An 18,566-nucleotide genomic window follows, 5' to 3' on the forward strand; every position below is an offset into this window, starting at 1 on the left:
TGAATACACTAAGCAGATTCAGAAGGATGTAGGCTGCAGTAGGTACTGGGAGATGAAGAAGCTTGCACGGGACCGAGTAGCATGGAGAGCTGCATCAAACCAGTGTCAGGACTGATGAGTAGTAGCCATGTATGGAAGTGAAACATGGACGATAAACAGTTTGGACAAGAAGAGAATAGAAGCTTTTCAAATGTGGTGCTACAGAAAGATCATTACCAGATAGGACTAATAGAAGAAATAGAGAAGATCCAAGGAAGAGCAGCATGTTTTGTTACAGTTTCATTTAGTAAGCATGAAAACAACAAGGAAGTGCTCAGCCATCTCTACTGCCAGATATCGCAAAAGAGGCATTCTGCATAAAAGTGTGGTCTACTGTTAAAAGTTCCAAGAACATACATTTCTAGAAAGGCTCAATATACGAGGTGTGTTCAAAAAGTAAGGTGACTTTATATTTTTATGAAAAATATTTATTTATTCATCAATATTTATGTTGTCCCCTTCAAAGTAATCCCCATCAGATGCAATACACTTGTGCCAATGCTGCTTCTAATCCTCGAAGCACTTCTCATAAGCACTTTTTGGTACAGCCTCAAGTAGTTCCACCGAAGCAATTTTTTTAATAATCTGCTCGATTGGTGAAAATTTTGCCCTTTCACTGGTCTCTTCAGTTTTGGAAACAGGAAAAAGTTGCAGGGGGCCAAATCTGGCGAATATGGTATCTGAGGTACGATTGCTATGCTGTTTTTGGCAAAAAAAACCTCTCACAAGCAACGATGAATGAGCGTGTGCATTGTCATGATGCAAAAGCCACGAATTGTTTTTCCACAATTCTGGACATTTTTTGCATATTGCTTCTCGCAAACGGTGCATAACATCGAGGTAATACTCCTTATTGACCATATGATGATGAGGAAAAAATTAATGATGCATTACACCACAGTAATTGGGAAAAAAAACAGTGAGTAAAAATTTTAAATTTGATCAGACTTGGTGTGCTTTTTTCAATCTTGGCTCTTCGCAGGATGCTTCCATTGTGACGATTGGGCCTTGGTTTCAACGTCATAACTGTATACTCATGTTTCGTCACCAGTTATGGCCCTTTTGAGCAAATCAGTATCATCATTGACGTCATTCAAGAGCTCATGAGTGATGTTCATGTGATGGTTCTTCCGATCAAAATTGAGAAGTTTTGGAACAAACTTTGCTGACATGTCTTGTGCCCAGAACATCTGAAAAAACTGCATGACACGAGCCGACCGATATGGCGACATCCTCAGCAACTTCTCATATGGTAATTCAACAATTTTCCAAAACATTTTTCTTCACAGCTTCAACGTTATCATGTGCTGATGATGTGCTGGGGCATGCAGAGTGAAGTTCGTCATTTGCATATTCTCAGTCATCTTGGAAGAGCTTGTACCACTTGTAAACAGTTTTTTTTTACTTAGAGCAGACTTATCGTATGCCACTGTCAACATTTCAAGTGTTTTAGAGCACTTGATTCCAATTTTTCCACAAAATTTGATGCAAATTCATTGCTCCATTTTTATAATAATCGAAAATTGCCAAGCATACTAAAACATATCAAATATTTCTGTCTGTCAAAAACAAATGAAGTATGCTGCTCATTTGAAACTGTGAACATATGTTCAGGACATGTGTACCAACATACCAAAAAGAAAAAGATTGATAATCAAATGAACGTAGTCTGCACACAATTTAAAAAGTCACAGATTAATAGTTTAAAAAAAACACCAGTCTTGTAAACCGGAAATAAGTCTAGCCCCCACTTTTAAAACTTCAGAGGTGGAAAAGCTTCCATCATCAGTCCCCAAAACCGATATTTTAAATAAACTAGCCCCTGAAATGATTAAAATAATAATTATAACACTATCAAATGTAATGAATATTAATTTTATTAAATTAAGACGCCCAATATCAATAATGCTTTTCATTATCCTACAAACTTTTTTATTTGGATTAATAACAGGAACAATCATGGAAAGATATTGATTAAAATAAAATTAGAGAGATACAGTCCCACACAGAGACTTACCAGGATTTGTTCTTCCTGTGAACTATTCGTAACTGGAACAGGAAAGGGAGGAAATGACGATATACATGAAGTACCCTCTGCCACATGCCATAAGGTGGCTTGTGGAATGTAGCTGGAAATGTGCAGATGCAGATATGTTGACCATAATACCTGACAGATCTACTCAAAGGGAGCTTTTATTGACAAAGTAGGTACTTTCAGATATCTAGGAAACAAGCTAATTATGAAAGGAAACATAAAGGAAGAAATTTCATAGAGGATAGAAAATAGCTCAAACTTTTATTGCTATTACTGTTATTTATCAGACATAATTAAAGACCTTGGTGCAAAAAGGTCGTAACTCATATTTTACAAATCCCATGCTGACTGTAGTCAATGGTCTAATTAATGTGACTGGACTGTGTATGTTTAGTGCAAAATAGGGATGGCTCAGTATTTATCCCTTTCTCTGACCAGTGTGGTAGTGGAATGAGATTCTAAAACTTAGAGTGTCTGGCATATTTTGTGGGAAAAAGTGGAGTTCTTCCACCGAGATCTTCGATTACGAACTGTAAAATACCTACCAAAGCAAAGAGTAATGTTATCTGCCAGTTATCACCTATGGATTGGAATGTTGGACCTGGACAAAGAAAGATCTGAGTAGAATAGAAGCGGCAGATATGCCCTTTCTTCAAGGCATCCTGGGAAAGACAAGAAGGCACAGGATAAGGAATGAAACATATGTCAGATCAGTCTCCTAAAAGAAACTGTGGAAAGAAATAGGCTAAAATGATTTGGCCACATTAAAGGATGAGAAAGAGAGCTTTGAAGTGGCCAGAATCTGAAAGAAGACCATAAACAAGAGGGAGTGACCTAGTGAAGGATTATGCGAATTTGAGGGGACTGCAATGTAAGGAAATTCTGAACAAAAGGGAAGATTGGAAGAGGCTTTGGGAATGGCTTGCATGAGCAGAAACATTTCAATTAGAAGAAGAAGAATTCCGAACAACAATACTAGAAGTAGAAATAATTTGCACTGGAAGACATCAGGCAGGTAACTGAAAACATAAAATATTCAATAACAAAGTAAAAGATTATCTTATTAGCCACTGTTTCTATAATTTATCAGAATATTCAGACACTGCATTCCAAGTTCTGGTTAGCAGTAATTTTCATATTTACAAACTTCCAGCACACTGAAGTAAGTGCAGGGCAGCAATTGGTGTTAATCAATACAATGGAAAAACAGCCAAAGTTGCAAATATCATTTTTATTTACTTGATGACTATCTGTATGCTGTAACTGTTCATTTGCAAAATTTGTTATATGGTAGGGTTCTTATATTTTGGGAAATAATGTTTTGACTTTCTGAATGATTTGAAAATGGGTCCTGGCCTGAAACTAGTCATCAAGCACATAAAAGTGAAATTTGCTACTTCGGCTGTATTTCTGTTATATTAATTTTTAAATTAATACATGTTTTTAACTCTTCCAATATATAGACTGCTAATAGTGTTCTCTGAAATCAGTCAAGGTGCATAAAACTATACTTTTGGACCAGCCGAGTGTAGTGATTAATTCTGCCTTTTAATGTATAACTTGAATCTTTCAACGTTCCTGAAGATTCTCCTTCAGTATGTGATTTACAGAACAGCACATGTGAACTGGGAATTAGATTAGAGAATGAGACACACGAAGTTGTCGATGAGTTTTGCTATGTTACCGATATGAGGAAAATGTGCCCATGTGAGTATGCCATGTGATGTATATGACCAAAAGAGTGTAAAATATGTCATTCGAAGATAATTTTTGCTGACAATATCTTTCACTTTCCACAAGAAGTAGTACACATGTGAGGTCTTTTTACAGAGTTTGCGAAATGCACTTCCCAGTTCAGTTTGGCATCAATATGTATTCCTTGGAGTTTGACACATTTATTATCCAAGTTCTAAGACAGTATTTGTCTTGTTCTCTTACATGCATGTTGTTGTTGTTGTTGTTGTTGTTATTGTTGTTGTGGTCAGTCCAGAGACTGGTTTGATGCAGCTCTCCATGATAACTCTATCCTGTGCAAACTTCTTCGTCTCCCAGTACGTACTGCAGCCTACATCCTTCTGAACCTGCTTAGTGTATTCATCTCTTGGCCTCCCTCTATGAATTTTACCCTCCACACTGCCCTCCAGTACTAAATTGGTGATCCCTTGATGCCTCAGAACATGTACTACCAACCGATCCCTTCTTCTAGTCAAGTTGTGCTACAAACTCCTCTTCTCCCCAAGTCTATTCAATACATTCTCATTAGTTATGTGATCTACCCATCTAATCCTCAGCATTCTTCTGTAGCACCACATTTCGAAAGCTTCTATTCTCTTCTTGTCCAAACTATTTACCGTCCATGTTTACTCCCATACATGGCTACACTCCATACAAATACTTTCAGGAACGACTTCCTGACATTTACATCCATACTCAACGTTAACAAATGTCTCTTCTTCAGATACACTTTCCTTGCCATTGCCAGTCTACATTTTATATCCTCTCTACTTCGACCATCATCAGTTATTTTGCTCCCCAAATAGCAAAACTCCTTTACTACTTTAAGTGTCTCATTTCCTAATCTAATTCCCTCAGCATCACCCGATTTAATTTGACTACGTTCCATTATCCTCGTTTTGCTTTTGTTGATGTTCATCTTATACCCTCCTTTCAAGACACTGCCCATTCCGTTCAACTGCTCTTCCAAGTCCTTTGCTGTCTCTGACAGAATTACAATGTCATCAGCGAACCTCAAAGTTTTTATTTCTTCTCCATGGTTTTTAATACCTACTCCGAATTTTTATTTTGTTTCCTTCACTGCTTGCTCAATATACAGACTGAATAACATAGGGGAGAGACTACAACCCTGTCTCACTCCCTTCTCAACCACTGCTTCCCATTCATGTCCCTCGACTCTTATAATTGCCATCTGGTTTCTGTACAATTTGTAAATAGCCTTTCGCTCCCTGTATTTTACCCCTGCTACCTTCAGAATTTGAAAGAGCGTATTCCAGTCAACATTGTCAAAAGCTTTTTTTAAGTCTACAAATGCTACAAACGTAGGTTTGCCTTTCCTTAATCTAGTAGGGTCAGTATTGCCTCACGTGTTCCAATACTTCTACGGAATCCGAACTGATCTTCCCCGAGGTCGGCTTCTACCAGTTTTTCCATTTGTCTGTAAAGAATTCGCATTAGTATTTTGCAGCCGTGGCTTATTAAACGGATAGTTTAGTAATTTTCACATCTGTCAACATCTGCTTTCTTTGGGATTGGAATTATTTTATTCTTCTTGAAGTCTGAGGGTAATTCGTCTGTCTCATACTTCTTGCTCACCAGATGGTAGAGTTTTGTCTGGACTGGCTCTCCCACGGCTGTCAGTAGTTCTAATGGAATGTTGTCTACTCTGGGAGCCTTGTTTTGCCTCAGGTCTTTCAGTGCTCTGTCAAACTCTTCACGCAGTATCGTATCTCCCATTTCTATATACTCCTTCCACCTTTCTGCTTTCCCTTCTTTGCTTAGAACTGGGTTTCCATCTGAGCTCTCGATATTCATACAAGTAGTTCTCTTTTGTCCGAAGGTCTCTTTAGTTTTCCTGTAGGCAGTATCTATCTTACCCCTAGTGAGATAAGCCTCTATATCCTTACGCTTGTCCTCTAGCCATCTAAATGTATGATGTGTAATTATTTAATTCTGATAACTTAAATTTTCCTCATTGAAGAAAGAGTTTGTTTGCACCTGGCATAATTCTTATCATATATTGCTTTTCAGCTGATAAAATTTGTTTGATGATTTTGAGCTATTTTCCTTATTTCTGGTAACTTTGTACGTATGAGACACAGTAAGTAATAAGACTGGTGTATCACAGTACCCTCTGTTCTTCTTTTTGCAGATTCGCAACCACAGTGCGGCGTGGCCCTTCCTGAAGCCTGTGGACAAACTGGAGGTTCCAGACTACTATGACCACATTAAGTACCCTATGGGTGAGTGTCACTATCTTCTTTGCTTTTCTAACCATGTATGTTTTAGAAAAAACATACAGGAAAACATTTGGAAACCAACTGTAACATAGGAGCTGGTTTTCAGTAAGCTGCTGCCTCTTACATTGTAGCCTTTGTAGGAGATTTCATGGACTGCATTTTCTTTTTCTTATCCCAGAACCTCTTCATCCATTCTGTTCTCTCGCTCTCTTCTTCTGAGGTATTCAGTAGCCTCTTATCCTCTCTGCTCCACTAGTAATCAAATTGCTCTAATTATAATCATTATCATTACATCATAACATAAAATAAAAACATTTAAAAATATTCGGAATTGCTAATGTCAGGTTTTCTGTCTGTTAATTAAGCTTATTTGCAATATAATTGAATTGCTTTAGATCATAGAATGCTACAGGTTTACTGAGTTCCTGTAGTTGGAAATATTCAGGCATCTACATTTTGCAGTTTGAGAGTAGTAACTTCTTCTATTAAGTACTCGAGCTCTGTTTATAATTAATCTTTTTAAAGAGCAAAAGTTCCAGTTTCACATAATTGTCCAAATTTTTACAACTCCATGTGACTAGTGCTAAAACAGCTCCATGGACGTTCTACTGGTGGCACTGTACTCAGTTGGCAGTAGTAAAGTATTGGTTTGGTGGGTACAGCTGCTGGAGTATAATTATATTCTTAACAATGTAAAGCAGTACATGCTTTATTGATAGAAACATTTTAATTTAGTTAGAATTATGATTAGTAATTACAAAATTATCTAGATGAACTATGGTATAAATGACAGAACATAGTTATATCTAAAAACAAATATGATGTAACTTACCAAACGAAAGCGTTGGTATGTTGATAGTGACACTAACAAACACAAACACACACACAAAATTCAAGCTTTCACAACCCACGGTTGCTTCATCAGGAAAGAGGGAAGGAGAGGGAAATACGAAAGGATGTGGGTTTTAATGGAGAGGATAAGGAGTCATTCCAATCCCGGGAGCGGAAAGACTTACCTTACGGGGAAAAAGGGACAGGTATACAATCGCGCGCGTGCGCACACACACACACACACACACACACACACACACACACACACACACACACACACACGCTCATATACAGACACAAGCAGACACGTGTAAAGGCAAAGAGTTTGGGCAGAGATGTCAGTCGAGACGGAAGTACAGAGGCAGACATCTCTGTCCAAACTCTTTGCCTTTACATATGTCTGCTTGTGTCTGTATATGAGAGGATATATATATATATATATATATATATATATATATATATATATCCCTTTTCCCCTCCTAAGGTAAGTCTTTCCGCTCCCGTGATTGGAATGACTCCTTATCCTCTCCCTTAAAACCCACATCCTTTCGTCTTTCCCCTGCCTTCCCTCTTTCCTGATGAAGCAACCGTGGGTTGCGAAAGCTTGAATTTTGTGTGTGTGTTTGTGTTTGTTAGTGTCACTATCAACATACCAGCGCTTTCGTTTGGTAAGTTACATCTTTGTTCTTAGATACATTTTTCCCACATGGAATGTTTTCCTCTATTATATACAGATCATAATTACAATTTTTAAAGTGAAACTTAAGAAATTTGCATTCCTTGGCTTCCTAATTTACATTGTAAATGTTTTTAACAATTAAAATTATAAAGTTTTAATTTAAAAAAAATAATTAGATTAGATTATGCTTTGCTAACATTTGTATTTGAGTCTCTTGTCATGTATAGTTATTTTTTGTGTTTTTATTCTACTTCACAAAAGGACTAAGACTATAGCATGTGCTTATATGACATGACAGTCATTGCTGTAACAAAAATTGGGTAAAGGTACTGTTAATTAACTTTCCATATAGCCAAAAGAATAATAACCAAAGCGATCAAATAATAAAAATGTCTTCATAAACATAATGTGTCACAAAAAGTGTATCAGATTGTGTAGTAGATTAATGTATCATGTTGTTCTACTAATTCATCTTTAATTACACTCACCATCATTTTCCTGTAGCCTCCTTTGTCATTGATCTCTGGCTTACTGATCAGTGCATACTTGCCTCCAGTTTCCCACCTTTTCCACCTTGGTCATCAATTCCAACCAATTTTTCCTTAACTTAGCCTTCTAGATCTCTGTCTTTTCTCTTGTGCTACACATTGCTTACCCCACTCATCGAAACCAGGAGTATCTCCACTGTCAGACGCAGCTCTAGATGAAACAACAGGAACAAGAAGTTTTGTAGACCATGATCCCACAATCCATAAGAATCAAAAGCAGCTAGGGCTCCTAGTTGCAAAACCCTTCGTTAATTGATTGCCTTTTCCAGTCTGCTATTTTATCAAAAACTGATATATTGAGCCTGTGGCTGTGTACAAAATGTAGGTCAACTCTTACACAGAAGATTACAGCAACCAGCCATTTATTATAAAGCTATTTATTTACTTAAACAGCGCCATTACCAGTTTCAAACCGATAGGTTCATTTTCAGATGGCAAGTTCATGTTTTACATTACATTTTATGAAACTTCTTTAGAGTGGTAATGCCACTGAAGATTCCGCACCATTACATTCCAGTGCAGGTTACTTATCATACTGCAAACTCGAAAACTGTATCCAGAATGAGATTATCACTCTGCAGCGGAGTGTGTGCTGATATGAAACTTCCTGGCAGATTAAAACTGTCTGCCGGACAGAGACTCGAACTCAGGACCTTTGCCTTTCATGGGCAAGTGCTCTACCATCGGAGTTTCATATCATCGCACACTCTGCTGCAGAGTGAAAATCTCATTCTGGAAATATCCCCAAGGCTGTGGCAAGCCATGTCTCCGCAATATACTTTCTTCCAGGAGTGCTAGTTCTGCAAGGTTTTGCAGAAGAGCTTTTGTGAAGTCTGGAAGGTAGGAAATGAGGTACTGGTAGAATTGAAGCTGTGAGGACAGGTCGTGACTCGTGCTTGGGTAGCTCAGGTGGTAGAGCACTTGTACGCAAAAGGCAAAGGTCCCAAGTTCGAGTCTCGATCCGGCACACAGATTCAATCTGCGAGGAAGTTTCGAAAACTGTATAATGCACTTTTTTTATGATAAGCAACCTGCATTGGCATCACCACCCTAAGCAAGTTTCGTAAGGTGGGGAAACAAAACATGAAATGTAATGTAAAACATTAACTTGCCATCTGATGATGAACCTATCTGTTTGAAACAGGTTACGGCTCTGTTTCAGTAAATAAATAGCATTATAACAAGTGGTTGGTTGCTGTAATCTTCTGTGTAAGTCAACCTACTTTTCCAGTCTGCTTTCTCCTGATACTGTGCGTGTGCTCCAGTACTATTTTTCCCTAGGCCTTCACACTGGGACGTGGTCTTTCAACAGGAGAATCATTATATCCACAACTAGTCGGATACTGATTACACATGTCAGACAAACAGGAAGGAAATTAGGATGACACACAGCATGAAGACCGCCTGCAGACAGGACTCAAAACACTTCCGAGTTGAGCAACAGGTTGACCGGACGGCAGACTCGACTCAACAAGAGCAAGTCAGTCACAACGTATGCAACAATGGAGTGCAATGAGCTTTCAACACAGCACTGTTAACCGGTCAAGTATGAGTCACAATCCAAATTGAGACCAAAGAGGAAAACCTATACCAAGGCGAAGTTGTTAACGAGAAGAGAGTAGTACGGTGAAGATAGTAATGAAGCACATGACTGACTGAGCGGTCGATGACTGGGAGTATTTGTGCCAGGTGCCAGTAAACTATTGGCCTGTGTAATCACATGGTGGTGGTGGTGGTGATGTTTGGTTTGTGGGGCACTCAGCTGTGCGTTCATCAGCGCTTGTACAAAGTCCCAACTTTTTCGCACTCCAATTTCTTATACAGTCCAATCTAGCCACTGTCACAAATGATGATGATGATGATGATGATGATGATGACGACGACACAAACATCCAGTCCCCAGGTCATGTGGTGAGATGGTGGCACACTCACTATGTGAGTACAGCACTCCAGCGACATTGCTCTCTATCGTCCATTGATATCCGTTTGCTCTGGCGGACATGCAATTTTTATGCAGGCGAATACTAGAATGACCACACCTGCAAAGGCACATCAGTTCCTACTGATGTTTGTTGTTTTGCATAACCTTGAAATAAGTTGTGCCCATGTTGACAAATTATAAATCTGCTCCTTGTTTGTCTTCTTCAAGGTATGATTGTTGTCTCAAGTTTTTCCTGTACAAATAAATGTGAAACTTTCCAAATTTGTGACATTTCAGTGGGTGATTTTAACTACTAAATAACAAAAATAATTCATTTTAGCTTCAAACGACTGGTTTATGATAAATGTTCAGTTTCAACTTTAATACAACTTCCATATGCCCACACGAGCTACAAAACTACAACTACTTGCTACAGACGCACAGACATGTCTGAGTTGACATCATCTCTTCCCCTCACATGAGATAGGTCAGAACAATTATTGTAGGAAAAGGATCTGATAATTTTCATTGCTGGCAATGAAAGTGTTCAAATTGATTTTACACGCTCTTTTACAGAAATATAGCAATATTTAATGAATACTCATAGTGTTAAATTATATCTAAAAACAAAGATGATGTAACTTACCATCGAAAGCGTTGGTATGTTGATAGACACACAAACAAACACATCTGTCTGCTTGTGTCTATATATGTGTGGATGGATATGTGTGTGTGTGCGAGTGTACACCTGTCCTTTTTTCCCCCTAAGGTAAGTCTTTCCGCTCCCGGGATTGGAATGACTCCTTACCCTCTCCCTTAAAACCGACATATTTTTGTCTTTCCCTCTCCTTCCCTCTTTCCTGATGAAGCAACTGTGGGTTGCGAAGGCTTGAATTTTGTGTGTTTGTTTGTGTGTCTATCAACATACCAACGCTTTCATTTGGTATGTTACATCATCTTTGTTTTTAGATATATATTTTTACCACGTGGAATGTTTCCCTCTATTATATTCATAGTGTTAAATTAGCTGCACATAGTACTGCCTTTGTCACTGTTGTCTTTTAGTGTCTGATATTTATGTCCTTAGATATCTTATTTTTACTGTGCACAGGGTGTTGTTCCTAAGAGTCGCAGGCACATTTTTGCTGGTGTTTTAGATACTTGCAGTTTCATTTTTGCACTGCGTAGCTGGAGTCAGCCTAAGCAGACACTGCTTGTCACATTTTTCACTCAGTGTCGACAGCAAGTGTCAGTTTGTTTCCCATAAAAAAAATTAAACTGGAATTTTTACAAGACCATTTGGCAGAATAATACCAAATTAGTCGAGTGCAGTATTCAATTGATCAATATGCATCAATAGGGACAGTAAAACACACAGAATAACCAATCCTCCAGCAGGGACAGTGCAGCCTTGCCACCACCTGACCATTACAGCCATGCAGCAGCACTTCTCAGGCACTGGTTATTGTTCGGCCCTCTTGTTATTAGGTCGGTGCTTAAGTTCGTAGTTCAATACTTTCAGCATTTCGCGGCCCTGTCAGCAACTGTATAAATATTAAATTCAAAATTAACAGCCTCAGTTGCGGAGTTACCTAGATTTACCTAGGTTTCAATTGGGATAACCCAACCTTCTTCAGAATTACATTTACTAATGTTTGTCCATAGTGGACATTGTCATTGAGTTCCAGTACAGCACTCGTGGCTGCCGCATCGCGGTCGGGAAGTGGGGCTGAGGCAGTTTCAGTTAAGTTTTTAAAATATGACGACACTTGGTGTATTTGTATTTTTAGTTTGACAATGTCCATTATAGACAAACATTAGTAAGTGTAATTCTGAAGAAGGTTGGGTTATCCCAATTGAAACCTAGGTAAATCTAGGTAACTCCGCAACTGAGGCTGTTAATTTTGAATTTAAGTCCGTAGTGTTTTTCCATAAGTTTAGTAAACAGAAGATATATGAATAATTAAAGAGACAAATTGGTCTGCAGAAAAAAGCATTTATTTTTGCAAAACAATACTTTTTCTGCTTTGCAACATAATCCCCTTGAACATTTTTGCACTCTTGTCCCGATGAGCTACAAGTTTTTTATTCCAGCTGTAAAGAACTCTTTATCTTGATGTTTGAACCAATTTCCCACAAACTTTCCTACGTCCTTGTTGTCCTGGAACCTCTTTTCACGTAATGCCTCCTTCAGTGCACCAAACAAATGGAAATCACTGGGTGCTAAATCAGGACTGTAAGGGGGATGAGGCAGTACTTCCCAGCCCATTTTGTCGACAGTTTCGTGGGTTAGTTGAGCAATATGGGGACGTGTGCTGTCCTGCTGGAGAATCTACACCTCTCCTCTGACACCCATGTCGTCTCTCTCTCACGGCTGCCTTCACTGTGTTTAAAAGCAAATCCGAGTAGTATTGACTGTTCATTGTATGCTGCTCTTCGAGGCAATCGCAAGAAACTGGACTTCCAGCATCCCAAAACACGAATCAATGTGACTTTTCCTGCTGATGCTTTGGTTTTGAATTTTTTCTTGATCGGTGAGTTGGCGTTCTTCCACTCTCTTTGATTCTGGCTCGTAATAGTTAACCCAAGTTTCATCCAATTTAAAATTTTGTTGAAGTGTTCACCTTCTGTTTCATAACGTTCCTTTAGCTCTGGGCACACTCTCAACCTTGTTTCCTTGTGTAGCTGCGTTAACTCCTTTGGGACCCATCTTACACATGTTTTGCAGTACTTCAGCTTGTTACAGATAATGTTATGAACTGTAACAGTACTAACTTCAACCTTATCAACCATGATTTCCACAGTCACTCGGCGGTTGGCACGTGTACTGTCATCAATTTGACTTTCAAGTAAGAGAGTTGAAACTGCAATTGGTCAGCTAGAACAGTGTTTGTCAATCACTGAGTCCTGACCGTTTTTGAACTGCTCTACCCACTTGTTAAAAGTGCACAATTCATACGACCTTCACCATAAACTTTAGACATTGTGCAGTATATATTCCCCGGTTTCTTGCCTTCAGCAAGTAAAAAACAAACAACATAACGTCGTTCAACTAATGTGGATGTTTCAATCATACTTGCCATCTTGAAATGTATTTTTAAGGTTATAAACAAAACAAAGTTAATACATCAGTTGATCAGGGCTCATCCCAGTGCTGCCAACTTAAAGCTATAAAAGTACCAAACTTGCCTTACTAACAGGTTTTTCCCCAGACAAATTTGTCTCTCTAAATATAGAATGACCCTCATACATAACAGAGACTTCCTTTCCTATTCTGCCACTGTAGAAATCACACAGTTTTGAGGCGAAGAGCTTGTCGAGCTATTTTTGGAACGCATTTTCATCTGAAATTGAACTTAGATAGAGGATGGAAAAGGTGAAAATCAAGTGAATAAAGTGGGTGTGGAATGGCTTCCCAATCCAACTAGTGCATAGTGTTTTTCGTTGTCTGTTGGTCTAGCAGAATGTGAGCTGGCATTATTGTCAAATAGCATCACTTTGTACAGCCTTCTTGGTCATTGTTCTCATACATCAGCAAGACGCCTCAGTTGTTGACAATACATGTCAGCGGTGATGGTTACAGCTCAGGGAAGCAATTCGTAATACACCACTCTGTTGCTTTCCACCAGATACGTAACATTATCTTTTGTGTTTGCAGATAGTACTTTGTATGGGGAATTGTTGCTTCATTGGGGCTTAACCATTCCTTTCTTTTCCGTACATTGGCATAAGGACACCATTTCTTGTCACCAGTAGCAATACGGGATAGGAATGGTCAGCATTGTTCAAGGGCCAATTGACTACATACTGATATGACCACATACTGATTTTTGTGAGTTTGGCTTAGAGCATGCAGTACCCACAGACTTGATTTTTGAACCTTTCCCATTCCTTACTAACATCGCACGAGAGTGGAATGGTCACAATTCAACACATTTGCCAGTTCTCTAGCACACTGATGTGGATTAATGTGTTTAAATAATCTTCTCTGAACTGTGAATATATTCACGTGCGTGGAGAGTCACTAATGTCAAAACAAATAAATAAACCCATAGCAACTGAAACACCAACTTGCCAAACAAAAGTGGTACAAATTTATGCACCAACCTAATATGTATATATTGATAAAACGAACATTACAGTAGACTAATTTGGGAATGATCAAGGGCTAGGGAGGTGTGAGGAATAGTTTATTTGGATCTGATTCTCAGAGACGGTTGACACAGCGGCCAGAGATGGCAGTCGTGTGTGCGTGAGTGATTATGTGAAAGTGTGTGCACTCTCATTTTCTGACAAAGGCTATGGCCGAAAATTTAGTTGTGACAGTGTGATCGTCTTTTCTGTGTGCCTCTCTGTGGCTCGGCAATCATCTTTACACCGATTTGCTACCTGTCCTCATTAGTATTGACTCTCAGAGTATTTGTGCAAGTTATCTTTTGCAGAGATCGATCACCGCAGTCTCATTTCATCAACATGGTGTCTGTGGCAGGTGAATAGCTGGTTACACGAGCAGACTTCCACGACAGGCCAAAACCACAGACCATTTTTGTGGTTATCTCTGATGGATCGGCCCTGCCGATCTGAAGCCCATTGTTTCCCACTAATTTGCAAGCCCTGCCCATCGATTCTAGCCTCACAGATCTGCCTGCAGGTCAGGTCTGATTGCGTGTGGCATAGTGTGGCAGATTTTTGTGGTTTATCCACGGACCCAGGACTTCAGTGATTCTCGGCGGGTCAGAGACCATGAGCGATAGATTTAAGGAATTGCAACTGTCTCACTGCAAGTACATTGTACAGTACTTTTATTTATTCTAGTAGACTTTGGCACTTCGAAAATAATTTGTATATTTGAAAGTATTAATGATGACAAGAAGAAAACTGTGACAATCACTGGTGGTTTATACGCTATGTACTCATATATTTCTCAAGGGAGGAGGGGGGGGGGGAGAAAAAAACACAATACCTATAAAATAATAGACATAACACACACCTATTGTGTTGGTTTACAGCTGGCCGTAGTGGCCGAGAGGTTCTAGATGCTTCAGCCCGGAACCGCAGACTGCCACGGTCACAGGTTCGAATCCTGCCTCGGGCATGGATGTGTGTGATGTTAGGTTTAAGTAGTTCTAAGTTCTAGGAGACTGATGACCTCAGATGTTATGTCCCATACTGGTCAGAGCCATTTTTGTTGGTTTACACAACTCTTCCCTGCGTTATACATTTCTTTCAGGAGGCCTACTTTTTTCTGGGGTTATTTCTGAAATCAGTGAAGGTATTTTAAATCTGACTTGTGACACCAACCAAATGTGTTTTGTTTTATTGAAGTAATATAACGACAGTGGTCTAAATGAATCACATATACCATTTGGCTTGCTTTCTCCATCTGAAAACAGTTCATTAAAAAATATGTTGATGTTAGTATTTAAAATTTTGCTCACATGGGTGGGAAATACCGAAGTTCTTCCTTTTTTTGTTAACTTGCATCTTTACTTACCCTTGAGATCTTAAAATTTGTCAGGAAAAAACTATAATACTTGTCCGGAAATCAGGGAAATATCAGGGAATTTCACTTGGGGAAACTTGTGACAATACTGCGATCCATCTTTCTGTTTGACACCAGTCATGACCTTAAAATATCCGTTAGTGGTCCACTGAATCTCATCCTCACCTTTATGTGTGTGGGTCAGAATTTACATTATCTGTTCTCGTGTAGTGCCATCTAGTCCTATGTTCTTTGGAATGCTTCGAGGAGACTCTGTCAGTGGAGTAGTCTGCTTTCTTGAAGATTACAAACGTTACTACTGTTTTTTGTTCTTAAAGGTCCTGTGTTCTATGAGTTGTTTCAGGATAAACATCTGTTCTCAAAATCCTTTTCCCTTCCTATACCCCACTTTGAAGTCTCCAACTTTAGTTCCTGTCTGCCCATTTAATCTCTTGTCGCCCTTCTTAAGCATTGGCACTATAATTGCATTCTTCTGTCCTTCTGCTAACTTCTTCATCCGGCAAATCTGGTACATAACCTTCTAATTACAAACTAACGAGCCATAAATACAACTTTCCTGTTTGCTAATGTTTCATTGCTGGATATTTTAAATATATTCATATATTACAAAGTCTATAGTCCATATGTGTCTGAATGATCATTTATTTACATCATCATTAATTTGAACCCAACAATTACGTTTGTTATTGTCTCTGTAGCATTTCAAAATCTTCTCTATCATCTTACTTTCTCTTTTTGTTTGTACAAGTAGTTTCACTTTCTATTCATCTTCCCTTTTTCTGTAATCTACCATACATTTTATCCTGCCTAATTATACTCAATAATACGTAATTTACTTCCAAACCATAACCTAAAAATTTTTAACGCTTTCAACATAACCGCTGCTATAAAATCCACTGTTCCAAGTTTACAAACATTTCGTGTAAACTCGTGAATACTACTTCACAGCTTCAGTTCCTTTCACCCATTAAACAACCATCTTAGCTATTTCCAACAACTTTCGTTTTATTTCCATTCCCGTTTTTCCCACGTAACCGATCATTTTTTAGCAGCTTCCCACAGGTTTAAACGTTATTATTACTTCATCAAACAATTGTTAGCCCCATTTTCATAACCCGCCAGTACATAACCAGTCCTTTGAATACATTTACACGTATTTTTTTCGAAACTTTTTTCGAAATTTTTTTTTTTTCGAGACTTTTTTTGTAAACGTTTTTCGAAATTTTCCTGAATTTCCCCACCCTTTAACGTGTTTTGGAGACAACACAACTACCTAACCTTTGCACCCATTGTTGTTCACCAACCTAAGGTCAGCACAGGATCAACATAGCTCATCTCAAACCAACACTTTTTCGACTTTTTTCACACCTTTATCTCTCCCAATATATATTTCTATTTATTACACTTATATTGTATATATACCACATGGCATTCCAGTGGGGACATAAAAACATGGGTATTTAAATGCAATGTTGTGTCAAAATTTTGAAACAGTCCGTGAAGAACTTTTGGAGATTTGAGATTATGAAGCAAGGAACATATATGTTTGTACTAGCATAGAAACCATAAATGTAATATATAATAATACACGTGTATTAGATTGCAAAATTGTTTCAAAATCTCAAAGCACAGTCAGAAAATTTCGAGGATACACAATTCTGAACAAACATACATTTATGTTCTTATTTATATAGATTATTTGTGTGACCTCATCCCTCTGTTGAAGTCATGGCAGTATGTGTATTGTATCAGTAAGCTATGCTCATTGTTTCACTCATACAGTGTAAAATTTGCTTGCTGTGATTACCAGCATCATTTGGTTTCTGTGATGCCATTTATAACCCCATGATAGTGCATACATTGTTTAGTGAGTGATCAGGCTGTCCAAGACTAAAAGTGTAATAAAGTAAATAATTCAGTTCTCTATCTGAGAAAGCGTGCAAGGCCACTGGTTCAAATTCCCATCCAGCCATCCAGATTTAGGTTTTCTCTGATTTCCCTCAGTTAGCTAAAGCAAATGCCAGGATCATTCATTTGAAAGAGCATGGCTGATTTTCCTCCCTATCCTCCTCTAATCTGAGCTTGTGCTCAGTGTCGATGGGACATTAAACTCTAATCTTCAGAATTTGTGGAAGTAGTGGAGACTTATTGCCCAAATTAGCAAAGATGCATTATACGAGTGCAGTGACTTACAGCAATGTGCGTAAGAGGCTGAAACTGTGTGAGTAGTCACAGATGATTTTGACAGTGCACTTGAAAACAAAACAATTTCTTTGTTGTTAGCAGCATTTCCAGAAATTGCAGTGCTTTATGTGTAAAGTTGTGACCGAAAACTTGACTGGAAACATTTGCATAACCTACCCCCCCCCCCCCCCCCCCCCACATACACACACACACACACACACACACACACACACAAACACACACCCTGCCCCTCACTCCTGAAAATCAAAGTACAACTCTCCATCACACCAATTTTAACCTCTATTGCATGGTGTTGCCATTTGGCAACAAACTGTTAATTTACATATAATGTTAAGGAAACCACTCGTACATTCATGATTATGTCATTTGGCCGCACACAGTCTGGCTGCATTGAGCAGTACTGTGTTTAGTGTCATCATATTGTCAGAAACAGTTGAAAATAGGTAATCTTTGCTGAAGGTCAAGTGTACATAAACATGCAAATGCAGCTGAAAGAGCAGAATTATTTCTGCCACTTATGTCACATCTAGTTAGATTTTTAATGTATGTAAAATGATGTTTAATCAGAGCGCACCTTACCTTTTTTGCCTCTGCAACTCAGCAGTTAATAACTAATAAATATTTTCCGCTTCTTATCATATGGCAACAAATCCTAAAATATTGAACACCTCAAAAACTGGTTACATAGTATTTTGTGTGTCAGAACCTACCCCTAAATACATTGATTCACTGAAATTGGTTTCCTAAAAAGCAGCCATGCAATTGACAGTTAACATCCCATAGATGTCTATCATTTTAATAATAATACTAATAGAATACAGGGTGTACATA

The 18,566-nt window shown here is 38.5% G+C and overlaps 1 protein-coding gene across 5 annotated transcripts in view; it reads left to right on the forward strand.

Annotated features, from left to right (window-relative positions):
- The window catches only part of LOC126295208 (histone acetyltransferase KAT2A), a 298,502-nt gene that overhangs the window by 264,811 nt on the left and 15,125 nt on the right, over window positions 1-18,566 (forward strand). For all 5 annotated transcript variants that reach the window (XM_049987541.1, XM_049987542.1, XM_049987543.1 and 2 more), the window contains one exon: window positions 5,961-6,051. In XM_049987541.1, the coding sequence (XP_049843498.1) occupies window positions 5,961-6,051 (91 nt within the window). The remainder of the gene's footprint in view (window positions 1-5,960; window positions 6,052-18,566) is intronic.

This window comes from Schistocerca gregaria, chromosome 11, assembly GCF_023897955.1.
Source record: "Schistocerca gregaria isolate iqSchGreg1 chromosome 11, iqSchGreg1.2, whole genome shotgun sequence".
In the NCBI taxonomy this organism is placed as follows: domain Eukaryota; kingdom Metazoa; phylum Arthropoda; class Insecta; order Orthoptera; family Acrididae; genus Schistocerca; species Schistocerca gregaria.